Source organism: Diadema antillarum, unplaced genomic scaffold (genome assembly GCF_040938485.1).
Source record: "Diadema antillarum isolate AM-2024a unplaced genomic scaffold, OU_Dant_1.0 scf00000209, whole genome shotgun sequence".
In the NCBI taxonomy this organism is placed as follows: Eukaryota; Metazoa; Echinodermata; class Echinoidea; order Diadematoida; family Diadematidae; genus Diadema; species Diadema antillarum.
The window spans coordinates 104,401-129,218 of NW_027271098.1; the positions used below are offsets into that span (position 1 = coordinate 104,401).

Genomic DNA, 24,818 nt, shown 5'->3' on the forward strand with positions numbered 1-24,818 from the left:
GTTTTTCTGAACCACTCCAAGGCGTTTGACACAATTGATCATGAAATATTACTGTACAAACTGTCTCATTACGGAATTCGTGGCAGCGCCTTGGAGTGGTTCAGAGATTACCTCACAAATCGATCACAATTTGTACACATTAATGATTCTGATTCCGGCACAGCAAATATAACATGTGGTGTTCCACAAGGCTCCCTTTTGAGACCACTTCTTTTTATTGTGTACATAAATGATTTGCCCAGGTCGTCAGCACTCCTTTCTTTCCTCTTGTTTGCGGACGATTCAAGTCTTTTTTGACGCACAAAAATCCTACTGAGTTACTTGATATGCTTAACTTTGAGTTGAATCACGTTAATGATTGGATTTAAAGTAACAAATTATCCCTAAATCTAAACAAAACTAATCTTATGGTGTTTAGTAATACAATTATTTGTTTACCTGGCTTAATTTCAATCAAAGGGGTAAATTTACAACAGACAAATTCGGTTAAATTTCTTGTCCTTTTAATTGTTTGTAAATTATCTTGGCAGGAACAAACAAATCATTTATGTAAGTTACTCTCAAGAAATTTGGGTGTTATACAGAAGCTTACGCATGTTTTCCCCATATATATATATATATATATATATATATATATATATTACGTACCTTATATTCTACTTTGTTACTTCAGTATCTTCATTATAGCATACTGGCCTGGGGGAATTGTTCCGAAATACGCCTGGAGTCTATCTTCAGAATACAAAAGCGAGCTATAAGGATTATCAATTGTACAAATTATTTAGCACCGACAAGTCCACTCTTCAAAAGTACTAACCTCTTAAAGATTTTTGACATATATTCTTACTCCCTTGGGATATTTATGTACCAGTTAACTAAAGACGAATTACCTTATGCTTTCATTCCCATGTTTGTAAAAAAATAAAGTTACACATTCCTACCCTACAAGACAGGAAAATTCATTTCACTTTTCTCCCGTAAGAAGTGCATTTGCTCTTAAAGTAATAGTACATACGGGTCCGACATTCTGGAATAGCCTCGACTCTAACATCACTGAATCGTTGTCACTGAATTATTTTAAACGTAAACTAAAGAAATCCCCCGTGCAGGCGTATGTCTAATCATACAACATGTAATTTTATTCGAACTCCCTCTTCTTCATCAGATTCGTCGTTTATTAGGTTTCCAGGTTTGCTTTTCGTTCTTTGTATTGAGTCATTTATGTCAAGGCTACTCCTGAATTAATGAATCATTATGTATCATGTGCATTTTGGCGCATTTTTACAGTTACGTAACTATAATGTTGCTTGGGTGACAAGGAATCTTCTAAGCGCAATACAGGTGGCTATTTGTATTTCGCTATGCTCTCGTCTATTTGATTTCTTTCTCTTGCTCTTTTTGCTCTCTTTTCTTTTATACGTCCCTTTCCTTCCTTTTATAGTTTCCGTTACTAGATTGTTTAAGAAGACCAGCATTTTCATCTATACAGGGACCTATACATTACAAGCTTTGCTTTTTAGTTGGTCCCCACATTTCATGTTTGTAAAATTGTCTTCTCTTGTATTCTTTGTAATTACGACGCTATGTTCAGTCTTATGTCAAATCGATTGTGTCATGTTATTTGTGTCTTGAGATGTGGAACAATAAATCAAATCAAATCAAATCAAAGGTTCAAAGATGAACTGAATGATGAAATAACACTATTAAGTTGGTTTATAATTTGTAGAACAACATGCTCATAATGATAAACGTTTTATGCTTCTCCCTAATCTCCGTTTAGTAATCTGTTGTTCCTGATGAACAAAGTACTTTCATCCTTTCCGATCAGAATAGGATTTTGTCTCCTATTTTGATCTATAGACAGTTACAACCAATAAAGAATAATCGACAAGACTAAAATCACAGGTAGCATCCATTGGATTCCTTGAGGAACTTCCTCCTGGTTCTGTTGAGCAGCTCTTGAGGGAACTGCACCATGAGCCTTTAGAAAGCTTACTACTTCATCGTGTCCCTCATGCGTGGCAAAATCCAACGGTGTAAAGCCGCCAAAATTAGACACATTTACATCAGCTCCATTGCTTACGAGAAATTTTACGGTCTCCAAACGCCCGTGCCCCGACGACATGTAGAGGGGTGTGCAACCGCCACTGTCCTTTGTCTCTTTGTCGGCACCGCTGGAAACTAGAAACTTGACTGTCTCTTGGTGACCCCTTTCTGCCGCAGCGAGAAGGGGTGTTTCGCCGGTGTTCGACCGCTGTTGCATGGTGGCGCCCTTGGATACAAGGAATTTGATAATTTCCAGGTGGCCTGCTTGTGCAGCAAAATATAAAGGTGTGAAGCCATTGGAATCGCACGCATTTACGTCAGAGCCGGATGAAACGAGAAAGTGAACAACCTCTAGATGACCATGTCCAGCTGCCAGATAAAGTGCTGTGGCGCCCTCTTTGTTCTTCCTCTCAACGTCAACTCCTTGGGAGACGAGAAATCTGAGCAGGTCCAGATGACCGTTGCTTGCTGCTGCGTGGATATGTGTTGGACCCTTGTCTAGTCTTTCATTCAGTGAGGAAGATCCGTTGAGCATTAGAAATTTGATGACTTCCAGTTGATTCTCCTGTCCGGCAAAGTATTTGGGTGAAAACCCACCGGCATCACATTTGCTTACATCAGCACCATGTGATATTAGAAACTTCACAGTCTCCAAATGACCCTTTCCTGCAGCTATATAGAGGGATGTGAAACCTTTGTCATTACTTTCCCGGACGTTTGCTCCATTTTCTACCAGGACTCTGACAGTTTCCAGATGACCACACGCTGATGCAATAAAGAGGGGTGAGGAGCCATTCGCATTCTTCTTCTGTATGTCTGCCCCTAGCTTCAAGAGGAGCCTTACTGTCTCCACGTGACCAAATCTTGCGGCTATATAGGCAGGTGTGCAATCTTCGTCGTTCCGTTGCTGTACATCCGCTCCACACTCGACAAGAAACTCAACCACCTCTCGATGACCAAGACCCGCCGCCAGGAAACATGGTGTGCAGCCTCTACTATCAGCTCTTCCTACGTCAGCACCATTCCAAACGAGGTGTTTAACAACGGGCAGGTGGCCTCTTTGTGTTGCAGCTTGCAGGGGTGTTGGGGCTGATAAAAAGCTCTTATCTACACCGGCACCGCTGGCTAAGAGAAACTTGACAATTTCCAAATGACCCTCCTGTGCTGCATAGGAAAGTGATGTATAGCCATTTTCATCACTCTTATCGACATTGGCTCCACTTGACACGAGAAATTTTACTGTCTCCAAACGACCGTAACCCGCCGCAAGATAGAGTGGTGTGCTGCCCTCTATATTCCCTTTCTCTATGTCAGCTCCCTTACTCAACAGAAACTTTACCAACTCTAGATGCCCAAAAGCTGACGCAACGCAAAGAGGAGAAGAGCCTCTGTAATCCCCTTTATTTACATCAGCGCCGCATGAGACTAGATACTTTGCTATCTGAATGTGGTTGTTCTCCGCTGCCGCATGGAGGGGAGTTGGGGCTATGTTGCAACTCTTGTCCATATCAGCACCCTTTGATATGAGGAACTTGACTATTCCTTTATAGCCCATTTGGGAAGCGTAACACAGTGGTGTGAAGCCATTTTGGTCACACTCATCAACATCAGCTCCATTTGATACAAGGAACTTCACTGTATCAAGACGGCCTTTCCCCGCCGCAGCGTAAAGTGGCGTGCAACCTTGATTATCCTTTGACTGCACGTTGCCTCCTTGGGAGGCAAGATACTTGACAATCTTCACGTTGCCATTTTCTGCAGCGGATAGCATTGGTGTCATGCCTGTAACGCTCCTGATTTGGGTTGCTCCTCTGGACATAAGGAACTTGATGACCTCTAAATGCCCCATTTGCGCTGCAAAGTGCAGAGGTGTACAGCCATTCACATCACGTCTGTTGACATCAGCACCCCTGTCTTCGAGAAACTTGACAACCTTAAGGCGTCCATTCCCTGCCGCCATGTATAGGGGAGAGCATCCAGCATTGTTCGCCTTCTCCAGGTCAGCTCCCTGAGCTTCAAGGAATTTCAAGATATCCAGATTGCCGTATAATGCAGCCATGTGAACCGGAGTATTACCTTCTACATTTCCCTTCTGTGAATCAGCTCCGTTGGTGATTAGAAATTTTACGATCTTCAGATAACCGCACGAAGCTGCAAGGTGAAGGGGTGTGTTCCTTCCATCGTCTTCACCGGAAATATCTGCTCCGTTTTCCACGCAAGCATTCACAAGCTCCAGACGCCCCTTCAGTACAGTAGTATGAAGCAAGGTCTGACCTCGGCCATCGCGCCGTTTCTTACCATCCTCAATCCTGTGGGTAGTGATGTGGAAGGTGACGTAAGAACAACGGCGATATTAAAATTTGACGTAAAGGGTGAAAACTGCAGACATGATATATGAAAGAACGGTTTCATTCAATTGATTTTCATTTGGGAGAGTAACAATGGTTACCAGCAGCCTACCTACCCCCCCCCCCCCCCCCCAAATCAACATTCACATCATCATTTGTTTTAAAACCTGTGTTGATGAACAGGACGCGCCATAGAAAGAAAAATCATCCATGAAAATGCTGTGGGTGACATTCATATATCGAAACTGAAACATTCAGCGCACACTGCATGCAGGTGGGTACGAGGTGTTAAGATAAAAAAGAGAAACTCATTGTACATCACACTGAGATGCCTTACTGAAGGATTAAAACTTTAAACAACATCATCGATGTAGAAGTGCTGTCTACCTCTACTCCATTGTATTAAACTGAAGTTGTCGTCTTTTGCTTGTTGGCACCATAGCGAAGTTATGAATTCAGAAATATACTTCGATCCATATCACATGCAGCGACTTATGTTCATGAAAAGGATATTGTTTTCTGCTTATGACACTGGCAACATAATTGACAGCCTACTTGTGATCTCCTCTTTGGCTGTGTTTCATTACTTCTGCAGGGACTACAAAACTACTTGTTTTCTTTCTTTATGTTGCCCAACTTACGTTATGACATTTCAGTTCACTGGTAACTAGTGATTGATGTAAAGAAAATAAAGATATGTTCTAATCACCTTGTCTGACTGGTTGCAAAATCTTCCTCGTTCTCCGTGTTCTTATCCTGGTAGAGTAAGAATGTTTATGAATGATATCAAAGTACATGTAGGTAGATATGTTTTTGACGTGCATAACTATTCTTTTTAGCTTGTAAACAAAAAAAAATGAAATCCAACTAGAAGCAAATGACACTATTAGACAAAGACAACATATTCGGAGAGACTACAATTTGATCTTCATAATATCAGCACAACAGCGTTTTGTATCTGATGTGTAGAATGAATATTCTAGACCAAAAATTAAGTTGAATTTCAAAAGAAGACAAACCGTTTACAATCACAAATATGAAGATGTTATCAAAATCGGATTTGAATGTGGAAGTTTTGACATTTTGAAGATTTTCTAAAGTTTTCAAAAGGGTTCTCGCGTTGGTGTGGATATGAAAATGAGGGAGCTGATATCATCATCTCAAAATCTTCACTTGGTTTGAATCCCCCCCCCCCCCGAAAGAAAATTATGTTCTGCAATAAAGCATTTTGAGACTGAGACATATATAATTCAGTTTCAACACACACACACAACGGAAATGATTAATATTTATGTACTACACTATATGACAAGTTGTCATCAATTCCCTTATTCGTATATACACATTTAGAGTTTTTTACAGAAATTCAAGGTTTCATAACTTCTATTAAATTGTCTCCTATTACGATCAAATTTGCGCTGTGCATCTATGATTGTACACTTTCTTCTCAGACTGACTTCAAACTTGGCCTGAATTGTCCTTTAAACCTTTCCTGTGATATACCTGCAAGTCGAAAGGTCAGGATACAAGATTGCAATAGTCCAAGTACTATGTACACCACAAGCCTAAACATAGTCTACACAGTAATCGATGTAATAATTCCAGCACACAGGTGACTTTTGGAGAAGAACTGTTTGTGTCATTTTAACACTTATATTATGAAAGATACATGCAGAGTTTAAGTATGTCCCTTTTACAACCCTGAAGACTAGATTCCTTTCATATTAAGTAAAGCTGGTATATTGCAGAGCTATAGGTACTTGAGACCTTTCGTTTAAAATGATGAAACTTGAAGCTTCATAATGATGAACAGGGAATAGCTATTACAAATTTCCCTTGAATTTATTCAAACCCCGAAAAATTCCAACCGTTTTGTACAAAAAAGCAGCACATTCCCGTGTTACATGTGGTTGATTTTTCATGTCTTAAAAAAACAACAACTTTGAGTTGTATCACTGTACGATTTCATACACGCTGTCGAGAGAAATGATATTATTCTTCAACCATACTTCATTTCGTGACGTGTGCAAAAGGAATATACGATCTTTCAACACTTTCGTGTCAAATCTACAATTATTCATCACTTCTTACCTTGATCTCACTCTTGGGCGAGTCAGTGCAGTCATTTCTGCCAGCCATAGTGATCACTTAACCCTCTGCGAGTCACATGTATTTCCCGTCCATTGATATGTATATGAAACTTGTATACATTCAACTCCTTGGCACTGAAAAGGTCAAACTAAACAAATAAAAAGAAAACACTAAAAAACATTCAAATGTTGTGACATGGTCATTTAATATCAAAGTGTTGAATCATTAGGAAAACACGTTAGTAATTGCCTAGCTGCAAGAGATTTATACATATGGACATCACGAATATATAAAAACTCTGGATTTAGCTAAAGGAGACAGATTATGGAAAATGTGAGTTGAAGCAATGTCAGCAGTAAAGCATGGATTGGACAGGATATGATAATTATATATAGTCGAAAACGTTAAAGAGACACAAACTTGTCTCCGTAGTGTCTAGTGTCTCCTAAATGTAGTAATAATAAAAATGTACACTATCTCCTTAAGGTGACATCCAAAGTTATATAAGGATATATATAGATGTATATCATTTATAATTTATTTACTTATCAATATCCATATAAATTATTCATATATTTTAATTATATATAATTTGTATTCCTGGACGAAATATAAGAGTATCAGATGCTCTTAATCTGAACAAGCCTTCATGTATCTGCACTCGGCGCGGCCATATCGGATGACTTGGAAATCAACAAATGCTAATGACGATGATTATATTTCCAGTTATGGAAACTATGACCAAAATTAATAACCAACTTGTTTGAAGTCTCTAAAGCACAAAGATGTCATGACATCATTGCGAAAATAAAGCTGCCGTGGAATACTTCTCAAGGTATAAGCGTAACATGTTGGCAAAACATTTAATCTTACTGCTGAAATTATTTGATGCAACAATTCGAACTTGTACTTTTCCTGGTGATAGTTTCATTGATTCGTACATTAAAGTATTATGTATAAACATACCAAGGGTTGTCCACTCAAGTGAATGATGTGCAAAAAATTCTTATACACTTCACAATCAACAATTCTGACAACGTCTAAGCAGATCTTCATCAACATATTTAAAACATGCAGATAAACTTACCTTTCTGCGGTAAAATTATAGATGAGCTCCCTTTTTCTTGTGTTAGCGTGTTTAGAACTGTCTGTACAATAATATCAGGAATCACTGGGATCAATCAATCATAGATATCCTATTGATGTATGCATGTATTATCACAATCAATCGGCAGGCTGAATACTGGTGAATTATTTACTTGAAGTTGTACGTCTCTAATTCAAGTGGAGTTATTTTTTCACATTATCCGTTTTGTACGTGCCTGAAAACGGACGATCGAAGTTCATATACATGTGGGATAACGTAAACACTTGACGATGATATTGAGATAACCCGCGTGGTAGGTTACTATTAGGCTATTTATGCAGAAAGTACATGGTGGCTTGCTCAAACTCATCGTGGAACGTTTGATCTAATGTTCATGAACTCTGTCATTTCTCTGTATCAGTTTGTAAAGATACGATGTGATTTTCGACCGATGACGAAAACAAAAGATTGCTTATTGCTTGTTGATACTGTATTTTGGGGTTGTTTTTATTGTTTTGTGTTTGTTTTTGCTGCTGTTGTTGCTTGGTATTCCGAATTTCTTATCTGATTTTATCGTGGAAGGAGGAGAGAAGACCGCTTCAGGAAAATCTTAAATCATAAATGGTCTTGACTCAGAGGTCTACTTTCACGTTAAAGGCTACAGCTAGGTTGTAAAGTAGTCAGGCTCTTTGTCATTTTCTTGTGAGCCACTCTATAGTTTGTATATATAGAAAGAGTGCGAGAAGGAGTCCCGAACGTGTACAGAACCAGTGTAGCGCCTTCATTATTTATTCAGTGCGAGAAGAAGAGCATTCGTGGACGTAGCTAGAGATCAACGTGTGTGGTTTATTACCGAGTTTTCGGTCTTTTTACATATGTTTTAAGACCTTTATCAGGGCTGTGAAATGATACACAAAATGTCTCACTCGTATGGCTATATATAGGTATATATATGTATATATACGTATTATATATATATATATATCCCTAGTTGGCACCTTAGGGAGACATATTGGGGGGAAGTGTCTTCATTAGGGAGACAACTGGTCATTAGGGAGACAATTTTCGTGTCTCCATTGCGTAAACTGCCATTGAACATGTATATAAAAATTTGCATATAAAACAAATGGAAATGTCTTCCAAATGACCCATTTAGGAGTATATATATATATATATATATATATATATATATAAGACGTTAGCTGCTTTCGTAAACTCTTATCTTAAGCCTTAACCCACTTTACCTGCTGTATCTTTTACATGATGTCCAGTTGTGACTCAATATACATACGACCGAAGTTTTGGTACCGTCTAATTTGAAACTAGTCAAGAGCAGTGAATTTTATCGCCAACTCACTGCCCCTCACCACTGTCACGTGATCTAGCGACGTCCATGGTGAAATGAAGTCGAGGAGAAGACGGTGATAATGTCGATGACTAGTTCTACGAAGACAAACAAGAAACTAAGAGGGCGAGCGGTCGTCATTATAGTTACAAGTACGTTGATTATTATTATCATAAATTGATTTCATTTTTGTTTTCTTTTTACTCTTGAATAAACTGTTCTAGGATACGACTTGCTTTTACAAAATTATATATAATATATAATATATAATATAACATATATATATATATATATATATACATATATATATGTATATACATATATATATATATACATATATATATATATATATATATATATATATATATATACATATATATATTCCGTTTGTCTTGTGAATTTTTTTATAATTGCGTCTTTCTGCGGCAAATTTTGTGTGTTTTTGCGAAAAGGCTTGCTAGCTCGTTATTGCCGCTGCATGCATAACTTTATTTGTTAGCAAAGAGTTTATTATTTGACAGGTAAATTGCTGACAAGCGAGGCAACACAGTTGCTTACTGGACCCACCTGGGGCCCCATAAATGTCGGATTTAAGTCCCAACTCTGGAAAAGAGCGATAATAATTTTCTTTTTTTTTTGAAGTGCCAAAATCCCTCGATTTTCCCTGACTTTCATGATAATAAAATAGAATCCATATTTTCTGTGAAAACATTACACTATATACGTTCACAGGCTTCACAAGAGCAAGTCACGACACATGAGACTGCTTGGAACAAAACGCATTTCGATAGATTTTCAAATGTTTTGTTATTATGCATGAATATTTTATTCATCATTGCTCTCCTTCTTGCTTCCGTATAAACATGTCCAGATTATGCATAACATAATGGGAATGGATCTTTCTCCAAACATGGCACGAAACATTCACGTTTAGTCCTTATGATTAACAATGGTATTTCAGGCGTCATAATATACTTCCTTTCAAGATTCACGAGTATCTTGCGTCCTAGAATGAGCATGGATGCGTGTTTTTTTTTTTAAATAACATCTTGCATAGCATTTAGCAACTTTACAGAAATGGGAAATGACTAACAAGCTGTAATGAGTAAGATTATGATACGATAACCATTAGTGTTATAACAATGACAATGACAATGATTATGAAAATCGTGCTAGCACAGGAATAGACAGTATGCAATTTCCGGATTTTGTCTATACCTGGTGGCAGGGCTAAGCATTAACCCTGTCCGTACCAGGGACTTTGGACAGAGTGTACAACACTATGGGGTCTTCCGTGCCAATCAGCACTCAAATCATACAGAGGGTTAGACAGGGCGAATGAAGCTGAATTCAGACTTTCATCTGGGTATGCCTATTTCATGTCCCCCTGTCCAAAGCTGTCTGTGCGTTTTAAGAACAAAAATATTTCATCTTCTGTCTAGCAGTTCTACAATAAGATGGTTCCAAGGTGTTGGATTAGGTTTCTAAGTAGTTCTGAAGCATTCTCTCTCTCTCCCTCTCTATTTTCCTCTCTCTCTCTCTCTCTCTCTCTCTCTTTCTCTCTCTCACTATTAATATTGGACATTTATGTGTATTAAGTGTTTCATGTTATGCAATGATAAAGGAACACCTAGATATATATCTACATGCTTTCTTTGCAATTGTCAGGAGAAATAATCTGTCATTTATTCAGGCATATCAATTAAGAAATATCAATATAAAGTATGATATAAGATACATTACGCATAGATTATATGTGGCAAAAATTGTACGCATCTGTGCAAATACAGTCGTGCATTTTACGTGAGATGTATGAAGACTGGTACAAAAATGAATTAAAATGATAACCATTGTAACAGAATGTTGTATGTACACTAAAATCTGGCTTCGGACAAGTGTATTTCTATGATTTTGTCATAGCTTGTTATGCGAGTCATTGTTAACTGTTGTAGAAGCACAATATTTTCGACACAAATTCACTTGAACAGTATAAGATGTAGTTTGATTAGGATGCATTCACTTATACAGCTGGCTAAGACATAGCAAGTAACACTGTCTTGCACACACTTTCTCAAAAATACGATTAACACATGTACATGTATATGCACTTAGTGGCTTATTTTGAATAGCCAAAATATGCACATTTCACAGCGTCAGTTTACATCAACTGTTACATTACAACTTACATGTAATGATATGGCAGAACAATAATCAAACCATGATCCGTGAAGATTTATGGCTATGTTTGATCACTCTGCATTTTGTAGATAATATATACTACACCGCCAAAATTTGCGAGCGTACGATATTTACATCATGTAGATTAACAAAAATATCTTCTTTATACTATTTGACATTATACATGCATGGTGTCTAAACGGGCAAGACAACTGATGCCGCGAAAATTCGAAGTCACTTTATTACTCAATCCTGTTGCTTTGAGGAAAACTTGTTCCTGGAGAGGGAGTTAGACAACACGCATCAGATCGGTGACAAGGTGTTGGGTATCGAATAAATATCGGGAACATCCTGACGACGAAAATGACTTTTTGTCAACTTCAAAGGGAGCTTCCCAAAGTTGCCGTCTTGAGTTTGGCATAGCTAATCTCACTTTGAGAGAGAAATTTCACTGAGTGCTGAGTTTACGATTTTTTTTTCAAAGAATTGCTTTTCATGATTGAAGAACATGTTGAAAAGATATCGCGTTCATGCTTGCATCTGCTAAAAAACAGAAATATTCAATGTCATTCAATGAATTCCCTGCAGAATTGTGACGATTATGATTATTAAAGGTGGTGAAGACGGTTTTCCAAACCGGTTCTAGAAATTCGGGTTCAATGGTTTGCTCAAAGCCGAATAAATTGTGCCATATTTCTCAGTGTTTATTTAAGTTTTGTAAGATTTATCTTCTGTCAGTTGCTTTGATTTCAGTGTTTTCATCCAAAACAATACCAACCCCGAAGTTGCTTCCCCGTGAAAGGGAAATAAAATGCGTGATAGTGCAAACATTGCAGCTACAGACGTTCAATTCAGTCTGAGAGAGTGAGAGCTAGGTAGACGTCACTCCGGAACAAGGAGTTGGTAGTTGTTCTCTTTCTGATCAGCTCGCCCGAAGCTACCCCCGGCACTACTGCTAGTGTCTGTCAGGTCCGAGCAAGTCGACATTGAACAACTCGTGCTGGTATCGCTGAGGCCCGGCGGTCCCCAGCAATGTTCCCGTCTGGACATCGACTCCACGTGATCCAGACGTTCGTCTGAGTCCTCGTCGTCCTCCGCGCCGTCCTCCTCGTGCCTGTCGTCGACGTAAGGAACGCTGTCATTGTTATTGTTGTGTAATATTTCAGCGCCATATTGGCCAGTACCGCTGATGGCAGTCTTGTCTGACATGAGATCGGTCACTTGACTCGGTTCGTTATCAAGGGAGAGTTTGTCGATGTCGCTTGCGCGTGACGTATTCAGTGACGCCAGAGGTGACAACGATTTCTGCGACAACGATGACGTGTCGGTTCGCGAATGTCGGTTTGATATCGTCGGCGAGTCCTGGATACTGAGATTGAGCATGGATAGCCTGAGACGGGCTGGGGAGGTGACCAGGCTGCCGGGCTCAATACTCGACGGATCAGCCTGAAAAGCGAGTGCGGTCATGATCTTTTGGTCGGGTATGGCACCAGTTGGCTTGACCGTCTGCATAAGAGTTGTGGCGGGAATCAGATGGAACGAAATGCTATCCACAAAAGGCGCCATGACTTCTCTTAGCGAAGAGCCCGGATGTTTCTCCATGTACGCCCTGCTCCAAGCTAACGCTGACTGGAACTTGGTCAGCTCATCTGCTTGTAGCTCGTCTCGGGTCAGGATGAGTCGGGCCACGTGATTCGGAAGTGACGTAAACGAAGGAAGTCTCAGGACGGCCTCTGCATTCACGTCAACAAATTCAAGCGCCTGTTCCAGGGTCGAACAAACAAGCATAAAAACAGAAAAACATTATTATTTTTTATGATAAAGGATTATATCAAATAGATTTTGAATCATTACTCTTCTTAAAAACATGACACGTCAAGTTCGTTTCGTCACAATTCCTTTGATATTATAATCATTCTTTCACGTATTATGTATTGTAACTTTAATGTCAATGCGGCCATAAAAAGCTCATTTTGAACACATTAATCGTTTTCCAGCTTGGGTCGTGTTGCATCAATATGTGCGATCTTACATCCGACACACTCGGACATAAGCATGACCATCACCCAGTCAGGAATATGGACGTCCAGCAGTTAACTACAAGTTGCCGTCGAGTTTGACAACGACCCAAGTGAATAAAATTTAAAGAATCATTGAGATTGTGGCTCCGAGATGCTTCTTGGCGACATTCATTGTTGCAGTGCTGGGAAGTATCTCGATTCGATTGATTCCTAACTTACCTTCTGCACGAGTGACTTCGTTGATTTGTATTGAATATATTTCTCGGCCGATCTTAGCAGAAGACACACAGTGTCAATGTTCACGCAGTTTTGTAGGTACGTCATGCAGGCTCGCCTTAACTCATCCAACCCATAGTGATCCGCTGCGTTCATCAGGCCTAGGTCAAGGGAGATGCAACATGCGACACATAATTATACATGTATAAATAAAGCCTTTCCAGACCCTGAAGCTTAAATGAATAGCGACCTCTGCGGTGACTTGGCTTTGTACGTGCCAACCAAAGAGATTCTATCATCTCCTTGGCGCCAATACAACTACAGCATGACAGGTGTATGATAAGAAACGCAACAGGCTACGGAATTGGACCTGTTACAGTATTTGATTACCTGTGTAATCATGATTGACGTAATATATAAGAACCATGAGGCTACAAACGTTATCAAATACCTCAGCAATATTATGACAACATTGTTGACAATTAACTATTATCAGAATCTATAACACAAGTTTAAAGTAGCAATAGTCTTTATTATCTAGGGTTATCATATTAGTAAAACGTACGAATTCTCATACACCTCAGGAGACAGCTGTGTGCCTATTTCGAAAGTAATGCACTGTATTGTGTATTGTGGCATCACTATAATTGCAATAATAATTGCTATGGAGTTGCGATGCGTGTACGTTGAAACATAGCCGGCGTGTAGAGATATAAGAAGAGTTGATGATCTTTAACAAAAGGTTATGTCTTACCAATGACTATTTTGGGCTTGATCGTCACGCATCCAGTATGACAGTATTGAATGAGTTGGCGAAAAACGGCGGGTTCGAACTCCTCGACGATTACCGTCCGTGGACCACAGAGGGCGGTGTTGTCTTCACCCAGATCGATGCTGCTTCGTCGGATCATCTGCGAGACTCGCCTACCGAGCTTGTCGGAAGCTGGGGTCTTCTTCCGGGGCGTTCCCCGGGCTGCGGAGTAGAGTAACTTGTGGAAGACCCTGAAGAGGGAAGGGAGGAGTTACATGCTTGCAATCATTCAATCGTACCATGTGAAACTGTACCATGAATGACAATGGTAGGTCGCAAAGTTAACTAATACTTTACTACGAACCAACAACATTTTAGAATCATCGTAAATGTTAGTGCATAATCAAAGCAAAGTTGTCAGGGAGTCTTGTAATAATGTCAACTTTCACTTGTATTATGCAAATTACGCTCGAGCCTCATACGTAATGGAACTTTAAGCTTTATCAATGTAATCGATGTAAAGGGTGTAATCTTAGGTTTTAATAGAGTTGCTGCACAAAATTGATTGAGATCGATTAGGGGTTCAGAAAAAAAAGTATGGCTTTTACTTAAAATTTCACACAAAGGGAAATGGTCACGACATTACTACTTGCCTAAATTACAATGCTGTCATTCCGTGTGATTTCTTAATATTATGTGAAACGTGATAGATTTGGAATGGCACGCATGGTCATTGGATATTGTGTGTGTGTGTGTGTGTGTGTGTGTGTGTGTGTGTGTGTGTGTGTGTGTGTGTGTGTGTACCCATCCCATCAGCCACATCAGCACTGTCGTGCATGTTCGTGTGTGTGTGTTTATATTTTGCTTAATTGAAATACGAGATTCCCAAGGTGTAAACGCAATCATTATTATATCCTCATGTATAGTTGTTGGTTTGTTTGTTTGTTTGTTTGTTTTTTGCCATTATTAGAGCACGAAAGGGGGCAGCTTCACCCGAGTTTATGAGAGCGGGAGATGATTTGCAAGCCTCTAATACAGTAGTAGATGTGATATAAATTTGCCCTCAGAAAAGTGACTGTTTATGCCTCTTCATTAACTCGTATAGTTTTTGCTAAACCCTCGAGGAATATTGTATGTTTGTATATTACCTCATAATGATGTGCCAGATATTATACTATGATTTCGCGTATAAGGCATAATACAGTTGTACACATAGATAACACAGATAAACGAAAAATGGCTCTCGCATTCTTACCTGCTCCGAGCAGCCAAAATGGCGCGAACGGCGCACACTGGATCCTTCTTTTCTCCGACGAGGAAAGTGACGTCACACAGCTCGGGCATGTGCGCTAAGTATCGGAGATCTTCGGCCACGCCGAGCTTGTTCTCGAAGATCCACGAGTTTCCCCGATAGCCGTTGAGAACACCGGACCCGTCCATTTCGATTCGAGGGGTGACGTCCGGTGACGAGGCCTGAGGGGAAATGGGTTGCTCGTCGTCCAAGTCGTCTCCACCCTCCCCTATATCAATGGTGTAGTTATCTGTTGACATAAATTGTAAGAAAAAAACAAGAAATCATTAGTACAGAGACACGTTCACGGAGAGAGATTTACATTGTCGCGTTGACCAATAGAACCAAGGTATGATAATGTCATTATCATGAAACAGTAAGGCGCATGTTAGGCCTAAAGACGGTTTAGGAAGTATTCAAAAGCCATTTGTGCAACAAACGTAAGTAGCCTTACATCCTGCAGATTCGTACTATTGAGAAGTTGTCAGTTTTTCAAATCGCTCTCCACAATTCCGTCATTTCCAGAGCAGTAAGTCTCTCCCCTTCTTGCAGTTATTCACCGCAGAACCAAGCGAAGGACTCGATCGTAAGCTGTAATGCTTCTGCCACTTATAGAGACATGCTCCAGTGACGAAAGAAGGAATCTAGACAAGTACCCTGATATTCACGATTGGGCCTGACTATGCCCATGGTTTCTCGTTTCAAATATTCCGGAGCGAATAGCGGCAAACCCTTGGATAACTGCAATGATAACATTTGACATGAAATCAGAGAAAGACATGACAGGAAGCTTAATCCGTTGAGGACGAGTCCCAAGTTTACTCGGGCAAGTGTCTATGGGAAATGCGTGTTGCAGCAAAATCAGTCCGTCCTCAATGGGTTAATAATCAACTCTCATAGAGGTCACATGATCCCTTTCTAGTCCTCGAGATTGCCGTTACATTTTCACCGTATAGAGATTGAAAGAACACGCACCACCAATGTGCTGGTCCGTCTCTTCCCACTGCTGCCTGCAACTTCTGCAACTGGACAAGACAAGCTGCTGATATGCTCTTTACAAAATTCTCAGTGTGCTACCATTAATACAGACCAGGAATCACTTGTTATGATTTTAAGGCAAAATGAGTCACTGTCTGGAATAAATCTCCCAACCTATTTTACTGAACTACCGCTAAATCCCCTCCCACCTATTCCTCATCAAAGTACCGCAAGATACTATCCTTATGATCAAAACACCACAAAATATACTTGACAAACATCGCTAGGGTCGCAAACCACATATGAATCATTTCATCTTAGATTAAGCCCCTTGAAAACATTCATTTAAAGAGAGGCTATTCTCCACTTTCAAATTTGCTCTAATGAATACAGAAGGAAAGGTAGTAGAAATAGTTAAAGCTTTGGAAAAATAATTGGACAAAAATTGATAAGGTTCTAGAATTGCGAGTTTCACCTTTTTCACAGGCAGATGATATCAATCGTGGTAATTACACACGAAGTTTTGATGGGGAGTATTATATAAGCATCCTTGTCTCCCATATCTTCCATTTTGTCGAGAAATCTTCGCACAATTATCAAGAAAAAAAAATGTTTTAGCAACGATGACTCTTATCAGGAGGAAATCGAATTTGTTTCTTCGTCATTGACATCTCATTTGCATATCTAAGTGGATGTCAGTAATATTAATGTCTTGTTAGAACACGAGATATTTGTTATTCCAAAACTCTTTCATTGATCGTATTAGTACAAAACATCCACTCATCTTTCATATACTGTTTTAAAACTCATGTCAACGTAAACATGGAGTGAATTTTCGTTTTGACACTCGATTCCTTGTTGTTTAGGACAAAATTCCATATCAAGATAAGACAACGTTAAGATCTTTCTGGCAATTAATAGAAAGAAAACATTAGAAAAATAGCTCACATCTCCGTGATCATCGCGTGACAAGTGTTATTACCAGAATATGTCAATTGTTAGAAAGAGCTTATACGTTGTGATGGTGCCTATTATTGACCTCACGTTGACTATATTTAACCATCCCTCGTGTTGTTTGCTGCAGCATGTAATTAGTTATCTGCAAGTCATCCTCCTGCTTTGAGAACCTCTCTAACTAATGTGCTGGTCTCCTGCCTGACACCATTCAATTCCTAATTAAAATAATGATCGTTGCTGCAATGTGAACGCTGCTCATTAGTAGATCTCCATTTGGGAGGACAGTAGATCATCGGCCGCTTGCGGTCTAGTCGATATTTTGTCAGAACTAGTTTTCAATCCATTACGTAATGAGATGTAATCACAATGTTTGAACACCTTGTCATCTGGATTCTTTCACCTTATGCATATATTCAGTGTGGGAGATGATGGGTATACCTCGGAGCTTACATGAGAATATTTCAATTACCATGCCACTGAATATAAATTCGAACAAATCTAATATGTACTTGTCACTGCTTGTATAGTCATGAATATGCATGTATGCACCTGATAATGCATTGGTCTGGTAAGAAATGGCATTATTTTGGTGTGAGAACAGACATGACGCATTGCACAATGGTAGGTTAATTCATCAAATAATTTTGGTTTCGAACAAATTCAAGGTCTTGGGTTCGAATCCCGCGATCAGCATTCATCCTTGGACAGGATGTTTCGCTTTGATACAGTGCCCCTCTTGACCCTATAGTGTACAAAGAGACAGGAGCTGCCAGGCGACGCTTGGGTAATAATAATGACAAGCCCTTCTGCTATAGATAAGGTGCAACCCTGAAGAGGCTCTATTGAATAGATAAGCATCGTTTTCATCATTCAATGTATGTGAATTTTCTTTTCTTTTTCATTGCGAGTATGACATTTGTCAGTCCATTTCTAGACTGGAGATAGATCTTTTTTATATCGAATTATTGTGATGCCTATAGCACCGCGTCCATGAGCTCTGAGTGAACAAAGACATCGAGAAATGATGACGTTTGGTTATCGGTTAAGTTTGAATGAAACTTTCTCTTCTAGCTAGTGTGTAGCTCCATGGTCTTTCTCAGAATGTGGGGCGCTTCGGGCAATGTTCACGTGTGCTATATTACAATAGAGGGAAAACACTCCCCATACGCTTTGAAACTAACAATAAACATTCACATGATGACGTCATGTTCGGCATTAAACATGGAAAAGATAAGACAAATTGTAATTCAAACACTTGTTGCATGTTCGGATTCCATTAGCGCACTCGAAGGCACAAGAAATCCAGTTTACAAGCACGGTTTAGTCCCCGTTTGCTGCGGGCGGAGAAAGTGTACCCTAGAAACGGCAAAAATATTCTGGGATCAGTTTCTAAGCTTTTCAAGGAATAAAGGCATCCTTTTCAGTTGATGGCAGTGTTTTGGCGTAAAGAGCAGACCGAACAAAGGGCGCTGGTGGCCTACGATTATGTACCCAGGGATCGGCGCCGCTTTCCTTTTCACCGGCAGGTGTGTGCTTAGCGAATTTCTTCTTTCTCCCAAACGCCATTTGAGCCTTTGTTCTGCGACTTGTTCTTTTGTCGGTCTGACAAATACTACGCGAGCTAAAACGGCCTTTCACAGCTAGATGGAGAAGAATGGCAGATTAAACAAGGTTGATTTAGATGACGATATTTGGCAAAGTCAGACATGTCGCTAAGCAACGCTTTGGTTTTACTCTGTCAACAATATCACTGGCTGGGCCATTACAGACGTCGCTTTCTTCTGTAGTTAAACAGTTATCCCCAAGTTCATAACTTTGATGTCTGATTATCCCGTCCTTATCTCCATGCATAGGACATAATAGGTCATTTTATTCTCTACCATAACCTAATGCATTCAATTTATCTGTGTGTGAGTGTCTTTGTGTTTGTAGTCCATTTTAACCATGATTGTGCAATTTCTCTATCTTCGTGGTGTCTATAGGGAAGTCACACGCTGCTGTTACAGATCACGTCATGCAGAGAACTTTCGTGGACCCTAAATGCAAGACATGAGTGAACGCAGTCAAAAGTAGAGGCGCCTGGTCCACTGCAGTGAAAGGTCGATGATAATACTTTGATGTTAAATCTGTAAAATTGTAGACTTTTGAGCTGTACCTCCCCTCAGTGACGCGTTAGTAAAGCATTATCAATACTCAACACCTGGATTCAAAATAGCTTTCGATTTATCTGCATAAGTGCGTTTTCATTGAGCATTATAATTCAACCGGGTGGATTGCTCACTGAAAGCGCCAGGCTGAATTTGATGCAAAGGCATATACACAGGGGGTCTGGAGCTTGTTACCATGGAAACCCGAGTATCAGATGCTGACAACTTAGGAATAGAGGTGATCAGAAACATAAGTGATATGATAGTCGTGGTGACCATCACCCTGCGTTTCTTAAGAGTCATCTATGGCCGACTTGCGATGAATTCGAAGCCAAAGAAATGACTTAGGGCTGAGGAGGGGACTGTAATGTGCGGGTTGTTTGTGTCGCGAGCTTGTTTTATTTTGCGCCGTCTGTCCTCGTAATTGCGTAATATTTTTTTTTCAAGTTTCATTGACGTTAGATGGTTGTAGGGAGCGTGGCTCTATACCGAGGACATCGCAGCTCTTACAGTCTATGAATTGCAACTCCATTGAAGCGGGTGCTGCTGGGGGAAGGGTACTAGTGTCGATTTGCATTTTTACCCTCTCTCTTTTTTTTTTCCCGAGTGCTGTGAGACAAACAATCTCTGCTATTCAGCTTGTACATCTATTGAACAGTTTCTGTTTAAGGTAGCAGGAGTTACTTGCAGGGCATCCCTTGATGTCAATAGAAATGCAGGCGTAACGTGATGCACGCTGAATGTCAAAAGGACGTACCTATACAGCAAAATCCAAGGCTATTTGGGGGCCTATACAAGCACTAAGGTACGACAGGTATCCAATGTGCAAATAATTTCCAGTAGAGATGTGCGTTCAAAGAAATCAACTGTGCTTGAAAATTGTATAAAAGTATGGAATTCATGTTTTGATTACAAAGTACTTCAACTTTTTTTTTATTTCTACCCTAATAATTGCAAGGGGATTTTTATATCTGCTCGAATTCTGCGCAGGGATCCTTAATGCGGAAATGCGACCCTCTTTCGTATGAACAAAGAATAAGCAAGTTATTCTAGATTTGGATTAAAGTGTGTCCACCTCCCACCCCCCCCCCCCCGCATGGTGTAGAACGCTGAAGAAAAAGACACTCACATTAATCAGAAGCATCAAGTACGCATCAAACCTGCCTTTCTCATCAGTCTAATATGACTTTCCAAAAGTTTTAAGCACTAATGGCAAGAAAGAATGGCCAACACAAAAAATGATCCAGATAACACCACTTTGTTATCGCTGTTTTTTTTTTAATCCAGGTGGTTTTAGTAGTGCCTGAAATGATGGCAATGATGCAATATGACGAAATGCATCGCAAGGTTATTATATGACTTGTAATTATTTTTTTATTTAACACTGTTCAATGTTTTCACCACTTGTACGGTGTTTTCGTCATATTGATAGCTAATTTCAACAAATGCATTTTTTTTAATGTCGTATGTGTTTTGTAAGATGAACAATTTCAGATTTTGAGCTGCATGCTCTTGTTGTATTGTGAATAAACCTATATTGAATTGAATTGAATTGAATTGAATTGAATTGAATTGAATTGAATTGAATTGAATAACGGGTTGAACGATTGCGGCTCAGTCGTCGCTATTACAATGAGGTTTGAGATCAACTCTCGCAGTGATTACAGTTCTTATGTCTCGCCGTGCATTGAAACATAGTCACGTGATAACTTCTCGTTAACCCACATTCAGCGACGAATTTGTCATCAACGCAGAGCACATTCTCGCCACAATTTGAAAGTTGTTTTTCTGAATGTCGCGTTAAGCCTAAAATCAATCGCGGACATCATTTTCATCGATTGGCGAACATTGCTTTGGATAACGAATAATGTTCTCAGTTCTCATGCATTCACAAAAAAACGCCCCGAGGTTTATTAGACCATAAGACATATACATGCAAAACCTGACAGAAACCTGCCCCCTGCAACCCGCCTCAAGTCCTGCACATCGATTTGACATGGAGCCTTTCAACTTTCTTTTTATTCTTTTTTTTTCACTCGATATGCGGTAATGTTATAACGCTGTAAAAAAATGACTTTAGTTTGCAATTTCACTTGAACGAGCCAGTTCCATCGTTTATAAAGGGTTTCTAAGTTTGATAATTGTTCGTTGAACTAAAGATTAAAAGCTGACACAGGCAAACAAATTCCCATAAATCTTTCAAGTTTCGTATGACAATATTATGATATGCAACAATCGTGGCAATGGATGTGCAGATACTGATTACGGTCTTGTAAGTGATAGGAAAAACGTCATCGAGTGACCATGAGCGTGATCAAAAGCAAACGAATATAAAACTATCTGATATCTTCAGATTAATTTCCTTTTTGAATTTACTCTATTTTAATCTGGATCTGAAACATCAAAAGAACGTGTAATTTGGTGAATTACTATCATGTTGCTAGTGAATTTCATAGTGAGTTCCATAAATCTATGGTTTTTATCGCTGATATACACAGGACTGCACGTTGCACTGAAAATTAAAGGCATCAAACTTTTCTCGAAAATGTCTTTAGGTGGTGAACCCGATGTAGGCTACGTCGTATATTGGGCTTAAAACCATACATGCACCATAATTATACGGTGTATGAGATTGCAACTGGTATTAAGCGACGCAAATGTTCTAATTCTGGACATTCGAACCAAACTCAATGTACTAAAAAAATCACGCCTTAAAAATGTGTCCAATTATTCTTCCTCCTTTCTTCCAAGGAGTTTACGTTCAGATCAATGCACATAATCATACCTTAGAGCGCTTATGATGTGTATATACTACAAAGTCTTTTATTAATACCCGTACAACAAAGTGTCAGATTATTGGCTTCATGGGTTTCTCGTTACAGCCACTGTGTTACGTGGAGCTTCTGCTGGTATGAGATTGATCCGGGGAAAAAACTCAAATAGGCTTACTCGTGCGACCCAAGTCTTCCACTGTCTACCAGAAACATGGCAATGTTAACCCAAAGTATATCGGAGATAACTACTTATGATATCATTATAATTAGCAATGATTGAATAAGATACTCTACATAATGTAATTATTCTATTGAATGACAACCTTTTAAAAAAAAGATAACAGACAAATTTGACTACAAATTGAATTGTGATTGTGTGCCTCCGGACGGACATACAAGAATAGATAGATGTACGCAAGAAAACATAACTTACCATTTAATTCAAATGCAATTTAAGAGAGGAAAATTTCCCCAGGTAAAGATTGCTGATTTAATCGGTGAAAGCGACGTATCGGAAGAAATTCACCACTCCGGAGTAAAGGAGAGTCACCCTGGCAAGTAATGACGTCGTGCACCTTATATCCAACACATGGAACTGAGTCAGATTGAAGAAATGCTGATCTGCAGACAAAATGGAACTCTTAGTTTGTGTCGGAAATGTTATCACTGGCTGTGCTAACATTTCGCCTGGATGCACACTGGTGACTTCAGCCCTCCAGCTCTAGTTGAAATGTCATGTATTCTTTGTACCTATTCGTGGGAAAGTCATTGCGACGAGAATAGAACTCAACGCACAAGAACTCTCATTATACTTTTAAAGTAGCCTCGCATGAGATCCGCCTTTTGTTGACTACAGAGCGGAGAAGTGGGGAAAAGGATGACAAAAAGGAAATGGTAAAATTCGAGACAAATTATCCCCCTTGCCTCGTCAGCGTTTAGGGTCATGAATGTTCATGAGCGATTATCTCTCCCTGTTAGGCTGTTTGTTTTCTACACAGAGGTAGAATCAGAGCAGACTCGTCCCTTGACATGGTGGTTTGCTGTCTTTCCTCTCCTCGCATGCTACACTGGCCGCCAGATCGGCCGAGTGCGTGCGAAAGGCGTCGGTCGGCGACCGCAGCTCCCAGCTCAGGCCACGGCAGGGTGGTCGAAGAGTGAGTACCTGCCTCACCTGTGACGTCACGGATGACGCATACACATTAGAATTATCGAGCTTCCCTGGTAAATGTCTAAATGTCATGGGAACGAACGAACGAGAGAACGTGCGTACACACGTGTGCAGATGACTGAAATGGCGTTTGGCTTAATGTTAAACTAGCGCGAACAAATAAAAATCCATTTTAATTTTGTTTTCATGTTTTCATCATAAATAAATCTTCAAACCACCATGAAGTAGATTTTTATTGACTTTTCAGCTCATTTTCTTGTTTTTCGTCTTTCTCTGGGATACACATACCTCGTTGTTGATTTTCTCTTTTCATTTACCTACTAACCTATTTTCGCACGAGTATGGCACAGCCCGAGAGGGACAAAGCTACCGAGACGTGGATTCGTCTTTCAACGAATCAACTTTCAATTTCCTGGAATTCGAGAATGAGGATAAGGCTCAAAATGTTGCTTTCAAATAATTATTGTACCGCGTGATAAAATCATACTGCGCAGAGCCACATGATTTTTTTTTTCAGTATCATATCCTGATCATGTCATGATTGATGATTTGGTATCACGATTTTTCACAAGTCTCCTTTCAGCCTACCAGCGACTTCGCAGAAAGGCAAGGAATGGACAAGTCTGTTCAAAGTGTTGCCGATTTGTTTCCAAGGAAAGTCCACCGTGATATAACCATTTCAAATCGCCTTTTATTTGAATTGTATACACATCTGATTAAAACTTAAAATCTTGATCTTACAAATGCAAACACTACCATCAGGGGAAATGCTACTCTCTGAAGATGAAGACCGAAGAAGCGAATGGAATTAGATAGAGTGGTGCCAATTTATCAACTGAGCTCCAAAACATCACCTTTTTTCTGCCCCGTGCAATAAACTGATAAGTTTTCAGCATCCTAAGGCGATTTTCCCATCTATTCTTCATCCGGGACGGACTTTTTTCTTTTTCCTTTTCTCTCTTGAATAACCCCAGAATCAGCCAAAGGAGAAGCATTAAAGAACAAATTCGGAGTTTAAAGAGCACTTTCGATACCGCCACGAGAGTGCCGGTATTGAGGGGATAAAGCTTGAGGGGAGAAGGGACAAGGGGCTCAAGGGGGGCAAGGGGACAAGGATTTCTCGTTAATTAGAGCTAAATTTGGGAGCTTCTCTCTGACGTCCAAAGGGGCACAAAAGGTAATGGTGTCAAGTCCATTGTAGGTCAGTCGAAAAGGCTTTTGCGAATGAGGTGTAAGAGAGGGTCAACAATGGAACTTGTCCGGAGAAAATTCTCACACTAGTTCAATATTGATCTAAGTGTTCCTCTTCAAGCACCAACGTGAAAGCTACGACTGACCCATGCAATCGTCTAACCATTCGAACAACGGGCAAACTGCAATTGTGGTGCGTTTCATCACCAACTTTTTTTTATTGTGACGG

The 24,818-nt window shown here is 39.7% G+C and overlaps 1 protein-coding gene across 1 annotated transcript in view; it reads right to left on the reverse strand.

Annotated features, from left to right (window-relative positions):
- Positions 1–11,977: 11,977 nt before the first annotated feature.
- Positions 11,978–24,818, reverse strand: part of LOC139724244 (serine-enriched protein-like) — a 47,545-nt gene continuing 34,704 nt past the window's right edge. The window contains exons 2-5 of the mRNA XM_071635387.1: positions 15,339–15,624; positions 14,087–14,334; positions 13,336–13,493; positions 11,978–12,856 (exon numbers count right to left, since the gene is read on the reverse strand). Of these exons, the coding sequence (XP_071491488.1) occupies positions 11,978–12,856; positions 13,336–13,493; positions 14,087–14,334; positions 15,339–15,624 (1,571 nt within the window). The remainder of the gene's footprint in view (positions 12,857–13,335; positions 13,494–14,086; positions 14,335–15,338; positions 15,625–24,818) is intronic.